Source organism: Pogoniulus pusillus, chromosome 14, assembly GCF_015220805.1.
Source record: "Pogoniulus pusillus isolate bPogPus1 chromosome 14, bPogPus1.pri, whole genome shotgun sequence".
NCBI classification, from domain to species: Eukaryota; Metazoa; Chordata; class Aves; order Piciformes; family Lybiidae; genus Pogoniulus; species Pogoniulus pusillus.
The window spans coordinates 3,979,300-3,999,232 of NC_087277.1; the positions used below are offsets into that span (position 1 = coordinate 3,979,300).

The following is a 19,933-nucleotide window of genomic DNA, read 5'->3' on the forward strand; positions in this document are numbered from 1 at the left end:
CAATTAGCCTCAAACCAGCACTGTTGGCCACCTTGCAGAAGAGCTGCTTTGGCAGCATCTCTGTACCAAACAAGACTCACCCACGCATTCCATAAGCTCTTCCAAGGCTGCAAATCCCGGAGGGCATCCTCGGAAGCAGCGGCCTCTGTGCGAGTAGAAGCCAGATTTGCATTTGGTACAAAAGTCTCTGCTAAAGCAGGAGTCGCAATTTTCTATCCTGCACCCTGAATCGAAAGGATCACAAGGAACAATGAGACAGCCAAGTTAGACTCGAGAGCGAAGGACTCACCCAGCAGTACAGCAGCAAAACCAGCAGTGCTATAACGAGGAACGCTCACAGCCTGAAACCTGCCTGCTCCAGAAGAGAAATCGCAATCGTTTGCAAGCATTGACTACATCTGCCTCTACATCCTTTGAATCCTGTTCTGTGTAATCAAGGGAGGGGGGATCTAGTTAAGTGATCTTTGAGTTAGTTACATCTATATCATCCAGTCCAACCTAGCACCCAGCCCCAGCCAATCAACCAGACCATGGCACTAAGTGCCTCAGCCAGGCTTGGCTTCAACACCTCCAGGCACAGTGACTCCACCACCTCCCTGGGCAGCCCATTCCAATGCCAATCACTCTCTCTGACAACAACTTCCTCCTAACATCCAGCCTAAACCTCCCCTGCCACAACTTGAGACTGTGTCCCCTTGTTCTGTTGCTGCTTGCCTGGGAGAAGAGACCAACCCCTACCTGGCTACAGCCTCCCTTCAGGGAGTTGTAGACAGCAATGAGCTCTGCCCTAGGCCTCCTCTTCTCCAGGCTAAACACCCCCAGCTCCCTCAGCCTCTCCTCATAGGGTTTGTGTTCCAGGCCTTTCACCAGCTTCCTCACCCTTCTCTGGACACGATCCAGCACCATATGATTCTATATATATATATTTTTGGAGGAAAAGCTTTCAACCAATGTCAATTATTTTTTGTGAAAAGCTTTCAATGTCAATTACTTTTGTGTAGAACTAGCTTGAGAAAACCCAGATGAAACCATTTGTTTTGGAAAGTAAGTATGTATTATATGCACTGGCTTCAGTTTATTATTTGTCACTGAAAGCAGGAAGCTTTTGGGTTTTTTTGGCATTAGAATCATAGAAGCAACCAGGTTGGAAGAGACCTCCAAGCTCATCCAGTCCAACCTAGCACCCAGCCCTAGCCAGTCAACCAGACCATGGCACTAAGTGCCTCAGCCAGGCTTTGCTTCAACACCCTCAGGGATGGTGAGTCCATCACCTCCCTGGGCAGCCCATTCCAATGCCAATCACTCTCTCTGACAACAACTTCCTCCTAACATCCAGCCTAGACCTCCCCCAACACAACTTGAGACTGTGTCCCCTTGTTCTGTTGCTGCTTGCCTGGCAGAAGAGACCAACCCCACCTGGCTACAGCCTCCCTTCAGGTAGTTGTAGACAGCAATGAGCTCTGCCCTGAGCCTCCTCTTCTGCAGGCTGCAATTATTTAAGCTTATAAATAGCTGAATTTCAGCATCATTACCTAGGTAAGCTTTATTAAAAACAGTTCTTCATGGAAGCATATTGCAGGTTCCTAATTTTGGGGTATTTTTTGGCCTTCTATCATTTAAACAATAAAGTGGATGATAAAGGAATCACCTAGCATGAAATCTGGAGAAATTTTTTTTGGACACAATATTCAATGATTAAGAAAAACAGCACTTAAAAAAAAAACAACATTGGTTTATCCTTCACACAAAATAATATCATAAATCCCATGGAAATACTGCTTGAAGTTAAAGAAGTGAACTGTTTTCTTCTGATTGCTCTAATTTCCAATCCTTTTGACTTTTCTGATCTCAGCATCTTATGCCTAACTCTGCAGAAGCAAAGTAAATCCTTCCCCACTTTTAAACAGCTGTGGTGGTAGGTTTGATGGGCAAACATGGGCTTATCCATGCCCAGATATTTTCCCCTGCCCTCCCCTCCTTCTGTGCTGGGGGAAGCATCTGTGGGAGGGGAGGGCATAAACCCTGGCTTCACATACTATGGTGAAGCCTGGCAAAGTGCCCTTCTGATTGGCTAATCTATGTCCAGTGCCCCATTAGCCTTGGGTTGGATATTGATAAAAGGGATAAGCAGGTAGCATAGGGCTGTTGCTGCTTCATTTTGCATCCTGGATTTGCCTGGAGAGCTTACCAGGAACAGGCTCTAAATGCCTGCATGGGATGAGCCTGCACAGCCAACGTGACATCATGCTCAGACTGCACATGGCAAGACATCCTGCCTGCACCTGAGAGTCTCCTGCTGAGATGAGAAGTCCTGGAGATACACAGATCACCCAGAGGAGCCAGGAGACAAGGTCAGAGATTGTCTGCCTCCTTTCCCCAGAAGCCTGGGAAGAATCAAGTCTCAGCAGCCAACAAGACAGAGTTCCACATGCTTTGGGTACTGCCTGATTTATCCTTTGTGAGTAAATACCTACAAGCCTCTTCCAGTATAATATTTGCTTTTGCCACTTTCAAGAAATAATTGCTCCAGTTTTGCCTGTGCCCTGCCTGTATAAATTTCCAACCTGTGCATTTTTGAACCTGTGAATAAGTTTTCTGGTCAGTTTTAATGTTAATAAGCAAGTTCCATAGTTATTAGCAATCACTGCCTGGATATCAAAATTAATACAGATTATTCATTTTGCACCATCTGTCACAACATCCCTATCTATAGTCCTTCCAAGTTCCCCTTAAATTACCTAGCTAGTCTACTGATATAATTATAACAACCTGGAACAAGGCAGAGATTCTTTTTTTTCACCTGGAGAAGTTTCCAGTCAGAAGCAGTTTTATTACCTTCCATTTACTAGCCACACATCCAAATGCTTTTCTTGACTGTTCAATGGTTTCTTTTTTGGTATCTGAACTATTCTTTCTAAAAAGACTGCCTAGAATTTTAAAACATCAAAAGGAAAGAACCCAACAAGATCATAACACTCAAGCTAAGCACAGCTAAGGTTTTAGACCCCAGGAGCTCTTTAGAAGAAAGGAACAGATAATGCATAGCCAAAGGTATTCTTCAGAAATACCTTTTCCTTTTTCTTTTAACAAGAGCAGAAAATGGTTTGCAGATAGACAAAGTTAACTGCCTGGGAGATTTAAGAACCAGTAAGGAGGAGAAGCCTGGAAGTGGAAGCTCTGGGGGTACAGGGAAAGGCAAGACTGGTGTTGAGGAGAGAAAGAGTTGATAAATTCAGTCCTGCAGAAGAACCCCAAAGAGCAATCACATACCTTTGGCAGGACTAACATACTTGCAAGGCAACGACAGAGCTGGAAACCTAATCTTCAGAACCTAAGAGTGAAGAAGTAAAGGGTGCTTCATTGCTGCTGTTCCCACTTAGATAGCAACAAGAGGTCTGTAAGTGAGGGGCAGATACTTTAGTCCCTACTGCTTCCTTTCCTTATGTTCAGTTTGAAATGTCTCATTGAGTTATTTGCTTCCAACCAGACCACAACATCATGTCTCCTTGTATCCCACTGGCCTTACTACTCTCTACCCATACCCAGGATGTCTCAGACACTGTAACACTCCTAGCACAAGTCTTCCAGCACCATCTTGTATCTTCTTTCCAGTGATTCTACCTTGGGCAAGTCAGAAAGTCAAATATTTCTTTCCTCCCTTCCACTTGAAAGGTACAAAATACCCTTGAAAGCTACATTCATACAAAGCCACATTCATACATCTTCCTCTGGTTCCATCCTCACCTATCTGGACTTCAAAATGCACTCAGGGAGGACCAAAGAAATCTGCTGGTAAGTCTGATTTGCAAACCTCACTTTATACTTCCTACAAGAGTAGTGCCTAAATGGCAAAAGTCCTCATTGCATCAGCAAGGGCAGGTTTAAATTAACAACCTCCTTATTCCATCAGACAGACCAAAGGCCACTGCAGTGACCTGAATGGGCAGAGTTAATACCAAAATCCATAAAGAGATATAATCTTTCATGAGAAATACATCTTTATAAAGTGAAATGTGAGAAGTGGAGAAGAGCTAGAATATGCTAACTTTCTAGAAGGCTATTTTCAACCCCCAAACTATCACAGGAGTCATCACACATTCACAGCTTCATGATTTCCTCCCAGGGAAAAGGGTGGGTGGAAGTCACTACTTTGTCTAGTGAAGCTAAGCTGGGCTGAAATTAGACTGAAGTGTTTTGCACAAGTACCTTCAGTGTTTGGACAAAACAGAGTGAAACTAATCTTGTCCCTTTGACAGAGCTCTGAAAGGCTGCTTTGCAGGGCAACACAGATAACTTCTCCAAGGGAAAATCAGTTGATGCTGTGCATTCTCTGATTTGAAGTGACAGGAAAGCAAGAACTTGAGTGACTGACATTGCAATAGAACACAGGAGTAGACCATAGCATGCAAAAGTGCCTAAGGGCTTGAGAGCAGTTACAGAATATGGGCAGGAAATAAATGTAACTCCATGAGCCAGTAGTGTGCCCTCATAGAATCATAGAATCAGTCAGGGTTGGAAGGGACCACAAGGATCATCCAGTCCAACCTATCACCCAGCTCTGTCCAATCAACTAGACCATGGCATAGGCACTTTCCAACCTTTTCTTTAACACTGATCAGAACACAGTGTAAAACAGCCAAAAGAATCATAGAATCAGACAGAGTTGGAAGGGGCCATAAGGATCATCTAGTTCCAACCCTCCTGCCATGGGCAGGGACACCCTACCCTGCATCAGGCTGCCCACAGCAGTATAATCAGCAGAGAGCATTCAGATTAGTACTACAAGCACTTAAGGTGTGGCCTGACCAGTGCTGAGTACAAGGAAAGAAGAACCTCCCTTGTCTTGCTGGCGACACTGCTCCTGAGCCAGCCCAGGATGCCATTGGCTCTCCTGCCCACCTGGGCACACTGCTGCCTCATCTTCAGCTCCTCTCTACCAGCACCCCCAGACCCCTCTCTGCCTGACTGCTCCCAGACACTCTGTCCCCAACCTGTTGTGCTGCTTGGGGTTGTTGTGGCCAAAGTGCAGAACCCTGCACTTGGCCTTGTTCAGTCTCATCCCATTGGCCTCTGCCCACCCATCCAGCCTGGCCAGGTCCCTCTGCAGGGCTCTGCTACCCTCCAACAGATCCACACTTGCTCCTAGCTTGGTGTCATCTGCAAACTTACTGATGCTGGACTCAATCCCTTCATCCAGACCATCAATAAAGATATTGAACAGGACTGTGCCCAGCACTGATCCCTGGGGCACACCACTAGTGCCAGCTGCCAAATGGATGTGGCACCATTCACCACCACTCTGGCCCTCCAGCCAGTTCTTGACCCGTATCAGAGTGTTGCTCCCTTCTGCCTTGGCTGGCAGAGCAGAGAGAGGATTTCCCATCCAGATGTGATGAAATAGCTCTTTTATTTTTTTTAACAGTAAGAAATAGGATACCAGTTAAGGATATCAGTTAAGAATACCAGTTAAGGATACCAGTTAAGGATATCAGTTCAAGATAGCTGATAAAATATGGCACCATTCACCATCACTCTCTGGGCCCAGCCCCCCAGTGTATTTCTTCCCTTGTGCATTCTTCAACAGAACACACTCAACATTTTCCTACCTATTGCACTGTGTTCTCATACTGCAGTGTTCAAGACAAAAATCATCTCCAGGAGGAAAGCCTACATCAATTTCTAGAGACAAGCAGTCTCAAAGTTACTAAGAAAACAGTCTAGAACCACTTAGTAAATTCAAGACACACATATTGCTTACACGTAGAAAATTAGCCTTGAAATTCAACATTTCCATCATTTCAGAGCTGCTGCACTTGGCTGTGGTATTTATTGTGTTAGATTTGGCACTAACTATGTTTGGCTTTTAAAGTAATGTCAACATTGTCCATAAAAATATGTTCTATAGCTTTTCTAACAAAAATGGGCAAGTGTTCCAGTAATAAAACATTGAGCAGCTTTTGTGCCTGTAAAGACATTCAAGGGCAGAAATCATTTCAACTTTTGCAGTTCAAGCCCTGCAACTCCCAGAAGGATTTGAACATAGCCAGAATTTTTATCATTTTTAGCTGAGTTAATACTATCTGAGCAGTGGAGTCTTGTAAGCAGGCATCCTTAAAAGTATCTAACAGCAAGTAAGGAGAAACTGATTCTGTTCTTTGAGATTGTTTATTCTAACTCAGATTCAATCCACAGAAGATCAGGCAACACCTTGAGTGCTGTGTCCAGTTCTGGGCTCCTCAGTTCAGAGAGATATTGAGATACTGGAAGGTGTCCAGAGAAGGGCAATGAAGCTGGTGAGGGGCCTGGAGCACAGCCCTGTGAGGAGAGGCTGAGGGAGCTGGGGGTGTGCAGCCTGGAGAAGAGGAGGCTCAGGGCAGAGCTCATTGCTGTCTACAACTACCTGAAGGAAGGCTGTACCCAGGTGGGGTTGGCCTCTTCTGCCAGGCAAGCAGCAAGAGAACAAGGGGACACAGTCTCAAGTTGTGCCAGGGGAGGTCCTGGCTGGATGTTAGGAGGAAGTTGTCGGCAGAGAGAGTGATTGGCATTGGAGTGGGCTGCCCAGGGAGGTGGTGGAGTTGCTGTGCCTGGAGGTGTTCAAGCAAAACCTGGATGAGGCACTTAGTGCCATGGTCTGGTTGATTGTCTAGGGCTGGGTGCTAGGTTGGACTGGATGATCCTGGAGGTCTCTTTCAACCTGGTTGATTCTATGATTCTAAGGTCCTCAGCACAAATGTATGTGCCACACAAGATCACCAAACCAAGAAAAAAGATGAAGATGCCAGTTAATAGTACAGCAGTTGGCAATTACACTAAACAAAAAGACATACAGTACAAAAAATCTTTGGAAGGGAACCAGGATTGGTTGGTAAATGCAACTGCATTGATATTCTCTCCCAGGAAAGAGTGACAAAAGCGTGAGGAGGAGTCAAATAGTCAGCACTCAACCCAATATGGGTTGGACACAACTCACATTTATGCTCTTCAAAATCAAACCTGTAATACAGGGAAAAAAGACAACTTTCTGTAAGTGATAAAAGTGAAAACAGTTACATTGGTTTCACCTTCCACTGTCTGCAACTAGCCTTGTTTTTTCCCAAGAAAGTAAAGGAAGGTTGCCAATATGGACTATTTCTCCTATCTCACAAGGCCAGCACAGGCTAACAGGGATAAATTCATTTCCCAAAGCTGTACCTATTCTCAGAAAAACCTTTTTTTACATGGTGAGTTTTTACAGCCCAGTTCTGAAAGGTTTAGAGTGGACAAGTCACCAAATGCACAAACGTGTTATGAAAATCAAGGCCAAGATCCTAAATTACTTTACAGAAGGGATACATAAACCATGTACTGGCCTCACTTAATTTTTCATCAAAACCTAGCCACCTGGTATAGATTAGGCAGCACTCAGCAATGCTACACAGCAGCTGGGAACACAACGTGAAGAATGCCACATCTACAGAGCCCGCGCAGGGAATGGGAGAAGGAGGCAGAACATCACTGCATGGCTCCAAGCACGGCCAGGAGTGCTCCTTGTCTACTCCTGATTGCCATGAAGTGACCTTATGTGTGATGTCAATGCCAGCAACTGCTTTCTCACAACACAGTGTGTCCCAGACACGTGCCACAGTACCAGGGCGGGGGGAATGTTCCACACATTTAACAAGACACTGGATTATTCTGGGAAGTCTAGAAAAAGCTATTTCTCACTTCAGGTTCCCAGGTTCACTGACCCAATTCTGTTTAGATTATGACACACACAAATTCAAAATAGAAAGGAAAAAAAAAAACCTCACCATAAATACTAAATAAAGGTAACAGCAATGATTAAGAGTCCATATGGGTCCACATATGGGTATAAAGAAAAATCAATACAAATTGGCACAACTGTCAGACAGCAGTGAAATAACATTTAGAGATACCAGAGCACTCGTTGGCTTTAACAGTTGTGCTTCTAGGCACAAGCATGCAAGCAAGGAATCTCGTTGCACATTAGCAGGTTGTAAATCTCCACTGTCAAGTGCCGTACTAAAAGGGAGAGATTGTTTGTTTGTCTGTTTTAATAGCCCATCTGTTTGGTTAAAATGGAAAGCAGGTCTGGGGCGAGGTGTCTGCTCACCTGAAGTTGGTGTGGGAACAAAAGGGCACCACACAACAACGCCCACCCATATATTACTGACCGGTATCTACATAAGGAACTGTTAAATTACTGCTCAATCATTTTCATGCAGTGGGCATTTGTTAAACCAGGAGTATCTACTTAGCTCTTCATTCTTTCCTCTATTTCCCTTCTAACTAAAGGTAAGAACAGAAATAAAAGAGGTCGATGCGATCCGCTGAACGCGACGGATCTTGGATGCTCCTCAGCGGAGAACATTTACGACGACCTCGAGACATCTGTGAAAACATCTCCCTCTCAAACACTGAGGGTGAATTCTGGCCTTCCCACAAAAGTGAAGGTAAAGGTTCAAAACAACTCACTTGAACATCTGTTCATGTCTGGAGTTCGGAGCCCGTAGTACCCCGACGGGCAGGAATGTAAGCATTCACCGTACTGTCTCATCCCTTCTCTTCGTAGGAAGAAGAATAACTTGTGTTGGCATCTGATGCACCCGTTATCCTTTGAACAAGACAAACAGCCTTTGCAAATTGGATTTGGTCCATAACTAGCTGCAAAATAAGAAGATAAATTATGCTTTAAGATCATTTGGAGATTCTTTTTGGCTGGAGGTCTTCTTCTTTCTACAGTGGTAACTTATCTACCGCATGATTAAAAGTAGCTTTGAAAGGAGGGTTCTGAAAGTGCACTCGCTCTCATACATCTGTGCTGGCAAGTGAATAAAAAGAAATGCAATCTCTGTGGTTTTAATTGCATATAAAGCAATTTAATGAAGTTACACACATTGAAAAGAAAGGTACAAGCAAGCAGAGACAAAGCTATATAAAGTTCACTGGTACAACATAAGGAATATACTACCCAGGAGAAGAGGAAATGGCCTCAAGTTGCACCAGGGGAGGTTTAGATGGGATATTGAGACAAAAAAATTCTTTCCTAAAAGAGTGGTCAGGCATTGGAGCAGGCTGCCCAGAGAAGTACTGAGGTCACCATCCCTGGTGATGGAGATGTAGCACTCTGGGAGATGGCTTAGTGGCTGTGACAGTTTTGGGTTGATGGTTGGACTTGATGCTCTTAAGAGGTCTTTTCCAACCTTAATGATTCTGTGATTCTCTAAAACCCAGGTGCTGCATTCTAGTTCGAAGCTGGAGACAGAAGCACACAACAGCAACAAAGTACAAGAACATGAGCACCCTGATACATGCACCTGCAGTGATATGTCTGTAGAAGTCCAGCAACCACACACTTCTACTTTGTGAAGAGAGCACTACCAAGAGTAGAGAACTGCAGAACGTGCATGCTGTCCCATAGCTTTCAGGGTCCTACAACAGGACTTGGTTTCTATTAAGAATATCAAGACAATTACTTCCTAAAACAAGAGTAACATTTTTAACTTTTAAGAGGTTTTTTTTCCTACAGAGTTTCTATCCAAAATGGGCTGAAAACCATATGCATTGATATTACCAAAGGAGGACACTTAGTGCAGATTACCACTTTTGGCTATCAGCTGCTGAGGCCTTCATAGAATAGAATCAAAGACTCATAGAATCAACCAGGTTGAAAGAGACCTCCAGGATCATCCAATCCAACCTAGCACCCAGTCCTAGCCAAATCAACCAGACCATGGCACTGAGTGCCTCATCCAGGCTTTGCTTGATCACCTCTAAGGACAGCAATTCCACCACCTCCCTGGGCAGCCCATTCCAATGCCAATCACTCTCTCTGCCAACAACTTCCTCCTAACATCCAGCCTAGACCTCCTCTGGCACAACTTCAGACTGTGTCCTCTTCTTCTGTTGCTGATTGCCTGGCAGAAGAGACCAACCCCACCTGGCTACAGCCTCCCTTCAGGCAGTTGTAGACAGCAATGAGCTCTGCCCTGAGCCTCCTCTTCTGCAGGCTGCACACCCCCAGCTCCCTCAGCCTCTCCTCACAGGGCTGTGCTCCAGGCCCCTCACCAGCTTCATTGCCCTTCTCTGGACACCTTCCAGTACCTCAACATCTCTCTTGAATTGAGAAGCCCAGAACTGGACACAGCACTCAAGTACTTCAATTCCACTCTCTAGGTTTGTTCTGTTGTTTTCTTATTTTCTTTTAAATTACTGTCTGCTAACTCCAACACAAACCTTAGCTGCACCACTCCTTGCCTTTTGGAGCTTTTATTATCCTGCCTTTCTTCAGAGACATGGAACACTCCCCTGTCCATTGGGCTGCCAACTCCTTTCTCAGGCACTGAGTCAGCACAGTAGGTTAGCAGAAGGAAAACGCCCCAAGACATTCCTGAAACCAACTAAATTTGTCTGTTTTAAATATTAAACTGGCTTCAGGGCTTCACAGAAATGTGCCAGTTCAAACCTGGTTTACTGGAAACATTATGCAACAGAAGGAAAGTGTCTTTGGGGTCTCAAGAGCTGTTTAATAAAGGCTACCCCAAGAGCAGCTGCCCAAAAGCACAGGAACAAGATCTGTTTGTTAGTGTTTTAGAGCATTTTCAAGTATTCACAGCCTAATAAGGCATTCTGCTACTTGTACCTTGTGTAGGGGGGATAACTGATGTTGTACAATGGATAACTTCACCAGTATGGCCAGGAAAAGAGAAAAAGGAAAAGGCAAGGCATTCTGCTACTTCTACCTTGTGTAGAGGGGATAACTGATGTTGTACAATGGATAACTTCACCAGTATGGCCAGGAAAAGAGAAAAAGGGAAAGGCAAGGCATTCTGCTACTTGTACCTTGTGCAGGGGGGATAACTGATGTTGTACAATGGATAATTTCACCAGCATGGCCAGGAAAAGAGAAAAAGGAAAAGGCAAGGCATTCTGCTACTTCTACCTTGTGTAGGGGGGATAACTGATGTTGTACAATGGATAACTTCACCAGTATGGCCAGGAAAAGAGAAAAAGGAAAAGGCAAGGCATTCTGCTACTCCTATCTTGTGTAGAGGGGATAACTGATGTTGTACAATGGATAACTTCACCAGTATGGCCAGAAACAGAGAAAAAGGAAAAGGCAAGGCATTCTGCTACTCCTACCTTGTGTAGGGGGGATAACTGATGTTGTACAATGGATAACTTCATCAGCATGGCCAGGAAAAGAGAAAAAGGAAAAGGCAAGGCATTCTGCTACTTCTACCTTGTGTAGGGGGGATAACTGATGTTGTACAATGGATAACTTCATCAGTATGGCCAGGAAAAGAGAAAAAGGAAAAGGCAAGGCATTCTGCTACTCCTACCTTGTGTAGGGGGGATAACTGATGTTGTACAATGGATAATTTCACTAGTATGGCCAGGAAAAGAGAAAAAGGAAAAGGCCACCACTCTCTGGACCCAGTAGCTGATAAGCTTTACTCTCACCTTCACACATCTGCAGACCATATTCCCACTCCCTTTCTACTCCCATCCCCAACACATGCCTCACAAAGTTCAGCACAACACCATTCAACTCCAGGCTTCCACAAAATAATCCTAGTGGGTGGCAAGCAGGATAAGAAGCCAAGTATCACACACACTATCACAGTATCACCAAGGTTGGAAGAGACCTCACAGATCACCAAGTCCAACCCTAAGTGACTTGGTGTGAAATGGTTCAGCCAGTGGGACACTCTCCGAGTGCTGGAGCCCTCTGGCAACAGGCTCCCCTGGTGAGATCCTCTTGATGGGAATAGCATTATTACCCTCTATGGCATATGCATGACTCTTTGGCTTTCTGTCAACACTTCTGTAATGACACCAGACCAAACACCTTCTACTTCTCAAACCCATCTCCTGTTGCCCAGAAGACCTCAGATAGAACTACTCCTCCAGCTCATCTTGCAGCTATTCACAATTCACATCTTCAAAAGCAGCAACACACAGACAGTGAGTGAGGCCTGGATGAACTTCCCACCTCACTGTTGGCAGGGAACCTCTATCTGTAACCACATCAAATGATATGAGACCATCTACTGCAGAGCAATTGTTGCTTAACACATGGCAGGCAAGCCTGAAGACTTCTGAATCCCTTTTTAGTCTCCCTGCATCTCACTCTCAGGGAATTTCTACCTCCAAACTCTTCAAGATTCCTCAGAAGAGCCAGAAGAGGCAAAAGAATTAATGGGAATGAAGAATTAAAAGGAACAAAGAGCCAAAGGAATTAAAAGGAACAAAGAATTTAAAGGAACAAAGCAGGAGGTGAGAGATGTCTGAATTCATTCACCACTCAAAGTGCTTTTTTGAGTATGAGTGAGTTGTAAGTCAGGACCTCCTACACATTATGCATATGACTATGAGCTAGGGTCAGGCCAATTGCTGAGCACCATGAGTGTGGTGGGCTTGAGAAATTACCCCCCCTAAATAAAATTTACCAGACCAACTCAGATGGCTTAGAAGTAAGACAAAGCTCTCTTTGACAGCAAGATGAATTTACAAGCACATATACACAATATATTTGCATGAAGATGAGCCAGCAGTGTGCCCAGGTGGCCAAGAGGGCCAATGGCATCCTGGGCTGGCTCAGGAGCAGTGTGGCCAGCAGGACAAGGGAGGTTATTCTGCCCCTGTACTCAGCACTGCTCAGGCCACACTTTGAGTGCTGTGTCCAGTTCTGGGCTCCTCAATTCAAGAGAGATGTTGAGGTGCTGGAAGGTGTCCAGAGAAGGGCAATGAAGCTGGTGAGGGGCCTGGAGTACCTGAAGGGAAGCTGCAGTGAGGTGAGGGCAGCTTCTTCTCCTTGGCATCAAGTGACAAGGCTGGAGGAAACGGTTTCAAGCTGTTCCAGGGGAGGTTCAGGCTGGATGCTAGGAAATATTTCTTCACTGAAAGAGTTGTCATGCATTGGAATGGTCTGTGCAGGGCAGTGGTGGAATCACCATCCCTGGAGGTGTTCAAGCACTGTGTGGACCTGGCACTTATGGACACGGTTTAGTGACAGGACTAGGTGATGGTAACGGCAGGACTAGGGGAAAAGGAGCAAAGCTGGAGGTGGAGAGATTCAGAGTGGACATGAGGAGGAAGTTCTTCAGCATGAGAGTGGTGAGAGGCTGGAATGGGTTGCCCAGGGAGGTGTTTGAGGCCCCATGGCTGGAGGTGTTTAAGGCCAGGCTGAATGAGGCTGTGGGCAGCCTGATCTAGGGTGTGGTGTCTCTGCCCATGGCAGGAGGGTTGGAACTGGCTGATCCTTGTGGTCCCTTCCTACCCCTGACTGATTCTATGATTCTAAGATTCTGATTTGTTCCCCAAACCCCAGAAATTCAGACACCAAGGCAAAGTGTTGATTCTAGTGTTGACCCTTCAAGTGCTGGGTCAAAGGTTGGACTGGATGAGCTTGGAGGCCACTTCCAACCAAACATATTCTGTTACTCTGTGATGTGATTTGCATGCTGTAATAGAGTAAACTTCATGAAAGGACCTGAAAAAACTCTCCCCGTGCAGCTTAGGCACCAAACTGAATCATTTCTAGGTGTTCTGCACAGTAAGTGAGGGTGAAGTGAAGACTACAGAATCAGTATTTTTCCACTTTATTGTTGCTCAAATTCTTTTTCAGAGCTTCATGGGAAGCATTCTGACTTCTGTGACCTTTCTGCCACTTCAACTTGTCCCAAAGCAAGGCATGATAGGCACTACAACTAAATCATCTAAACAATGAACAAATCAAATACTACAGCAGTATTGTTGCCAGCTTAACCTTCTGTCTGTTCCTATGCACATAGACTGGCTGGAGGGCCGGACCCAGAGAGTGGTGGTGAATGGTGCCACATCCAGCTGGCAGCCAGTCACTAGTGGTGTCCCTCAGGGATCAGTGCTGGGCCCCATCCTCTTTAACATCTTCATAGATGATCTGGATGAGGGCATGGAGTCAGTCATCAGCAACTTTGCAGATGACACCAATTCTGGGGGCAGATGTGACTGAGTTGGAAGGCAGAAGGGCTCTGCAGCAGGACCTTGACCGCCTGCACAGATGGGCAGAGGCCAATGGGATGGGGTTCAATAGCTCCAAGTGCAGGGTGCTGCACTTTGGCCACAACAACCCCATGCAGAGATACAGGCTGGGGTCGGAGTGGCTGGAGAGCAGCCAAACAGAGAGGGATCTGGGGGTGCTGATTGATACCTGCCTGAACATGAGCCAGCAGTGTGCCCAGGTGGCCAAGAGAGCCAGTGGCATCCTGGCCTGCATCAGGAATGGTGTGGCCAGCAGGAGCAGGGAGGTCATTCTGCCCCTGTACTCTGCACTGGTTAGACCACACCTTGAGTACTGTGTTCAGTTCTGGGCCCCCCAGTTTAGGAGGGACATTGAGATGCTTGAGCGTGTCCAGAGAAGGGCAACGAGGCTGGGGAGAGGCCTTGAGCACAGCCCTACGAGGAGAGGCTGAGGGAGCTGGGATTGGTTAGCCTGGAGAAGAGGAGGCTCAGGGGAGACCTTATTGCTGTCTACAACTACCTGAGGGGTGGTTGTGGCCGGGAGGAGGTTGCTCTCTTCTCTCAGGTGGCCAGCACCAGAACGAGAGGACACAGCCTCAGGCTGCACCAGGGGAGATTTAGGCTGGAGGTGAGGAGAAAGTTCTTCCCTGAGAGAGTCATTGGACACTGGAATGGGCTGCCCGGGGAGGTGGTGGAGTCGCCGTCCCTGGAGCTGTTCAAGGCAGGACTGGACGTGGCACTTGGTGCCATGGTCTAGCCTTGAGCTCTGTGGTAAAGGGTTGGACTTGATGATCTGTGAGGTCTCTTCCAACCCTGATGATACTGTGATACTGTGATACTATTGTAATTTACACAATCCTGCCCCAAAGTCTTCCCTTCCCATTTCTTAACACAGCAAATACAAACATCTTAACACTTTTTCAATTCTCATGTAATTGCTCTTTGATGGAGGGGTCCAGAGGAGGGCAACGAAGCTGGTGAAGAGCCTAGGGAATAAATCTTATGAGAAGCAACTGAGCGAGCTGGGGATGGTTAGTTTGAGGATGAGGAGGCTGAAGGGAGACCTCATTGCTGTCTACAACTACTTAAAGAGACACTGTGGAGAGGCTGCTGCTGGGCTCTTCTCACAGGCAGTTGGAAACAGAACAAGGGGGAATGGCCTCAAGCTGAGACTAGGCAGGTTTACATTGGACATTAGGAATAAGTTGCTCATGGAGAGAGTGGTCAGGGAATGGACTGAGCTGCCCAGGGAGGTGGTGGAGTCACCCAGCCTGGCTGTGTTTAAAGATGGTTTGGATGTGGTGCTTAGGGCTATAGTTTGAGGTGAATCTTGTAGAGCAGGGCTCTAGGTTGGCCTTGGTGATCCTGAGGGGCTTTGCCAAGCTGCATGCTTCTGTGATTCTGTGCAACAAAAAGCTCTGTGATCACTAGAAACACCTAAGCACTTCCTTCTAATTTTCCTCATGATCTCTTCTTTCCCCCTCTGTATTAAACTTCGAAGGGAAAAATAAGAAGCTTAGAAAGCACGGTCAATCACACTCCAAGTTACTAGCTGCATCACACACAAGACAAAACACCACAATACCCATCTCTGTTTTCACCCTACCTGGAACACCTTCCTCAACTCTGCATGCCAGGCAGGAATCTTTTCCTCTCGGAAACCTGCTCCTTCCACAAGGCACACAAATGCTAACTAGTGTCAGAGTGCTGCAGTCATCACATCATAAAACTGCAAATGCACACATGCTCTAAGTTAGCACTATCCTCTGGGTCTCAAAGTGCATGCTTGCCCTGGCTGGCTTTAAGGCTGCAAGGTCCTTGCAGCAGGAGAAACGTTTCCTATAGCCACATACAAGCATGTAGGTGAGTGTGAACAGCACACATAAACACAAGCCACACACCTGCACACAGATAATGCACTTTCTGTTCCACTGAACACACTTGAGAGAACTCCAACATTCAAAGAAAGAAAACACCACTTACAGACTTGATTCCCATTTGCTTTCATGCTTTAAACCTAGGATTAAATCTGCCAAGCTGCAAAAGGTTACTTGAGAACACAGAGTAGTACCCGAGCGCTTCTGAACTCTAGGGGTGTTCAAAGTTCCATGGTTTGGAGCCATATCAAGTAAAATCAAATGGCAGCTAATTACTTTAACTCTTGTCTGGATCAAATGTATTTAAGCCATATTGCTGAAGCAGTTTTAAGAGCATTGTTATGACTACATGAAATCACAAGAGAATCGACAGTACAGAACGAGTCTGGTTTGTTCCCCACAAGAATACAACTTGTTCTGTAAGCAGGAGAACCAAGAGCGTTTGATTCTCTCTGACCTTACCATCTTGCTGTCCACACCACAACAACTGCTACTAATTTAAGCCTTTCTTGTAAACCCACTTGTTAGGTGGCACAAACCTCTTTCTAAAGCTGGTGCTTCAGCTCGTTGCTAGAACCCAGTGGTTTTGCACTTCTGTCAAAACCGGGCTGAAAGGGACAAATGAAACTGAAACCAGCCAGAGGTAAGAGGAGAGCCTGGCAGAGAAGCAGAAAGTAAAACAAGGCACTACCAGAAGGTTGGACTGGATAAGCTTGGAGGTATTTCCAACCTGTCTGATTCTATGAAGAAAAGAGCGGATGAGGCACTTAGTGCCATGGTCTGGTTGACTGGCTAGGGCTGGGTGCTAGGTTGGAATGGATGATTTTGGAGGTCTCTTCCAACCTGGTTGATTGCATGATTCCATAATTTTTTAGAGGGCTTCAGAACAAGAGGACACAGTCTCAGGCTGCATCAGGGCAGGTTGAGGTTGGACATTAGGAAGAAATTCTTCACTGCAAGAGTGATTTGCATTGGAATGAGCTGCCTGGGGACGTGGTGGAGTCCCCATCCCTGCAGGTGTTTAAGAAGAGGCTGTGTGAGGCACTTAGTGGCATGGTTTAGTTAATTAGAAGGGCTAGGTAATAGGTTGGACTCCATGATCCTAGAAGTCTTTTCCAACCTGGTTAATTCTGTGATTCTGTGATTCATTATGTTCCTAATATCACTTGCTGCCTGCTAATTGTGCCATTATTTGGCAATCTTTGGTCTTTTGAACTCTCTGAAGTCAGAAACTGGGCTTACTGGCACAGAAGACAGCTTGAACAGCACTCTTGTCCTGACTGATATTGCAGCCACGTAAGTGCTGATAACTGAATTTTAGTCCACTACAGAATCAGGGTTGGAAGACACCACAAGGATCATCTAGTTCCAACCCCCCTGCTATGGGCCGGGACACCTCACACTAGATCAGGCTGTCTAGAGCTTCATTTAGCCTGGTCTTAAACACCTCCAGGGATGAGACTTCCACCACCTCCATGGGTAACCCCTTCCAGGGTCTCACCACCCTCATGGTGAAGAAAAAATCATACAATCATAGAATCACCCAGGTTGGAAGAGACCTTCAAGTTGACTGGCTAGGGCTGGGTGCTAGGTTGGACTGGATGATCTTGGAGGTCTCTTCCAATCTGGGTGATTCTATGATTCTATACCTCCAAGGATGGCAAAGCAGAAATGCCCCCAAGACACTTACCACTATTAACATGAGGTGTGCAGATGGGACGCAGAGTAGGGAAGCAACTAAAAGGCTACTACAAGCTGAATTTTATTGCAGAAAGAGTAGATTTCATAACCTTGAATTCAATGAATGAAGTAAAGGTCTCCCATATACAACTCAGGAAAACCAACTAAGATACACTCATGCTTGGCATGGGTATCATATCATATCATAGTATCATAGTATCATCAGGGTTGGAAGAGACCTCACAGATCATCAAGTCCAACAAAGCCCCAAAGAATGGAACAAAGGATACAACCTGACAGATCCATGAAGCACTACAGTATACCAAGTTATTAACACTGTAAGCCTGCATAGTCATTATGGCCATCTGATAAGCTCTGACTGGACCACAGCCAAGAAAAGCACCTATTTTTCATTAGAGCTCTGTAAAAGGAAAAGTAAGTTTTGGACTGAACAGAGCAAAAAGAAAAAATAAGGGGAAAAGAAGGGGGGAAAAAGGAGAAAATAGCCTTGAATAGCTTGATTCTAGCCATTGTCTTTAAGAGGATGAAGAGATTCAAAGACCAGGAGGAGTTTTCTGACCAATTAGCCCCAAAGCCCTGCACAAAGAAGCCACAAAGCTTGTGCTTTACTAAAACATATCATTTAAGAAACCCTTCAGTCTTGATTTTGAAATTGCCAGTGGTAAGGAAACCACTACAACCTTTGTTAAGATATCACAGGGGCTAATGGTTCTCACTGTCTAAAAGCTGCAGTGGGATTTTGAACTCCAAATAGCAACCACTGAAACTTTTTCTATCTTTGGCTGCCAGATTGTTAGCAGTTTGTTCAAAGCTTTTTTTTCCCCCCAATGCAGACATTCTGATCAGGTCAAGTCTTCAGCTTGCTCATGGGTAGGATAAACAAAGCAAGATTACAGAACGCCTCACCGCAAGGCAAAGCATCCAGGCCTTTGATCAATCCCTTACCATTTTATCAACAGGCTTATGGACACCAAAGAGCAGTGACTGTACCACTGCCAAATGCAGAAAGGACAGAACTTCTCTACTTTTCCTAGATATTGCTCTCCCAAAAAAACATTCATGCATTATGCAAGTTCCTCTGACCACAGAGACACCATCTCCCAAGGAGCATGCGGCTCTGGGCAGGAAGGGGCTGGTTTTTTGGAGCTGTGCTGCCTTTCTCAGGGTGCTGTGCTTCAGCCACTTGGCATCATTCTCTCTGAAGCTGTCCACAGCTCAGCAAACCACGTTCCTCACTCTGCCTTTCAAGACAGACTAACTGTAGGGTGGCACTGCACATCAATGACTTTGGGATAAATCTCACCACCTCCCTGGGAGCAAGGTGTGCATCTGTTGGAGGGTAGGAGAGCCCTGCAGAGGGACTTTGCCAGGCTGCTCTTGACAGGGCAGAAGCCAATGGGATGAGATTTAATAAGGCCAAGCGCAGGGTTCTACACTTTGGCCACAACAATCCCAAGCAGCACTATAGGCTGGAGACAGAGTGGCTGAGAGCAGCCAGGCAGAGAGGGAGCTGAGGGTGCTGATAGAGAGCTGAAGATGAGCCAGCAGTGTGCCCAGGTGGCCAAGAGACCCAATGGCATCCTGGCTTGGCTCAGGAAGAGTATGGCCAGTAGGACAAGGGAGGTTCTTCTGCCCCTGTACTCAGCACTGCTCAGGCCACCCCTTGAGAGCTGTGTCCAGTTCTGGGCTCCTCAATTCAAGAGAGATGTTGAGGTGCTGGAATGTGTCCGTGGCACTTAGTGCCATGGTCTGGTTGACTGGCTAGGGCTGGGTGCTAGGTTGGGCTGGATGATCTTGGAGGTCTCTTCCAACCTGGTTGATTCTATGATTCTATGGAAACATTCAACTCCCCCTGTGCCCTTCTGCCTGCTGTTCACAGCCTACGTCCTCACTTGCCTTTGATTCTAACGAATGGTGCTTCCTCCTCCACAACTTCTCTTTGTTCAGTTCTATGGGGGATGTTTCCTCTCCCTGTAAACAGAGCAGCAGTGCTTCCTCAGTCATAGAATCAAGCAGGTTGGAAGAGACCTCCAAGATTAGCCAGTCCAACCTAGCACCCAGCCCTAGCCAATCAACTAGACCATGGCATAAGTGCCTCATCCAGGCTTTGCTTGAACACCTCCAGGGAGGAACACCTCCACCTTCTTTCCACCCCTTTACCTTATCCCAGAGTATGCCTTGCATGCAAGGTGAGTTTGGAGGACTGGCCAGGGGGGTTAGAAGCAGGAGGATTAGTTACACAGAGGAAGCCTAGGCAGAAACACAGACTCCAGCAGTCAGAGACCACACTCTGTCTTATCAATGTTTGTGTCCTGGTTTTTATCTAGTTGCTCAGACCTCTTCCATTTCAC

The 19,933-nt window shown here is 46.0% G+C and overlaps 1 protein-coding gene across 5 annotated transcripts in view; it reads right to left on the reverse strand.

Moving 5' to 3' along the window:
* Positions 1 to 19,933, reverse strand: part of RSPO2 (R-spondin 2) — a 112,728-nt gene that overhangs the window by 46,141 nt on the left and 46,654 nt on the right. For 2 of the 5 annotated variants that reach the window (XM_064154146.1, XM_064154145.1), the window contains exon 2: positions 81 to 224. In XM_064154146.1, the coding sequence (XP_064010216.1) occupies positions 81 to 224 (144 nt within the window). Of the gene's footprint in view, positions 1 to 80; positions 225 to 8,475; positions 8,665 to 19,933 lie in introns of all 5 variants that reach the window. The other 3 variants (XM_064154149.1, XM_064154147.1, XM_064154148.1) reach the window with 3 other exon arrangements.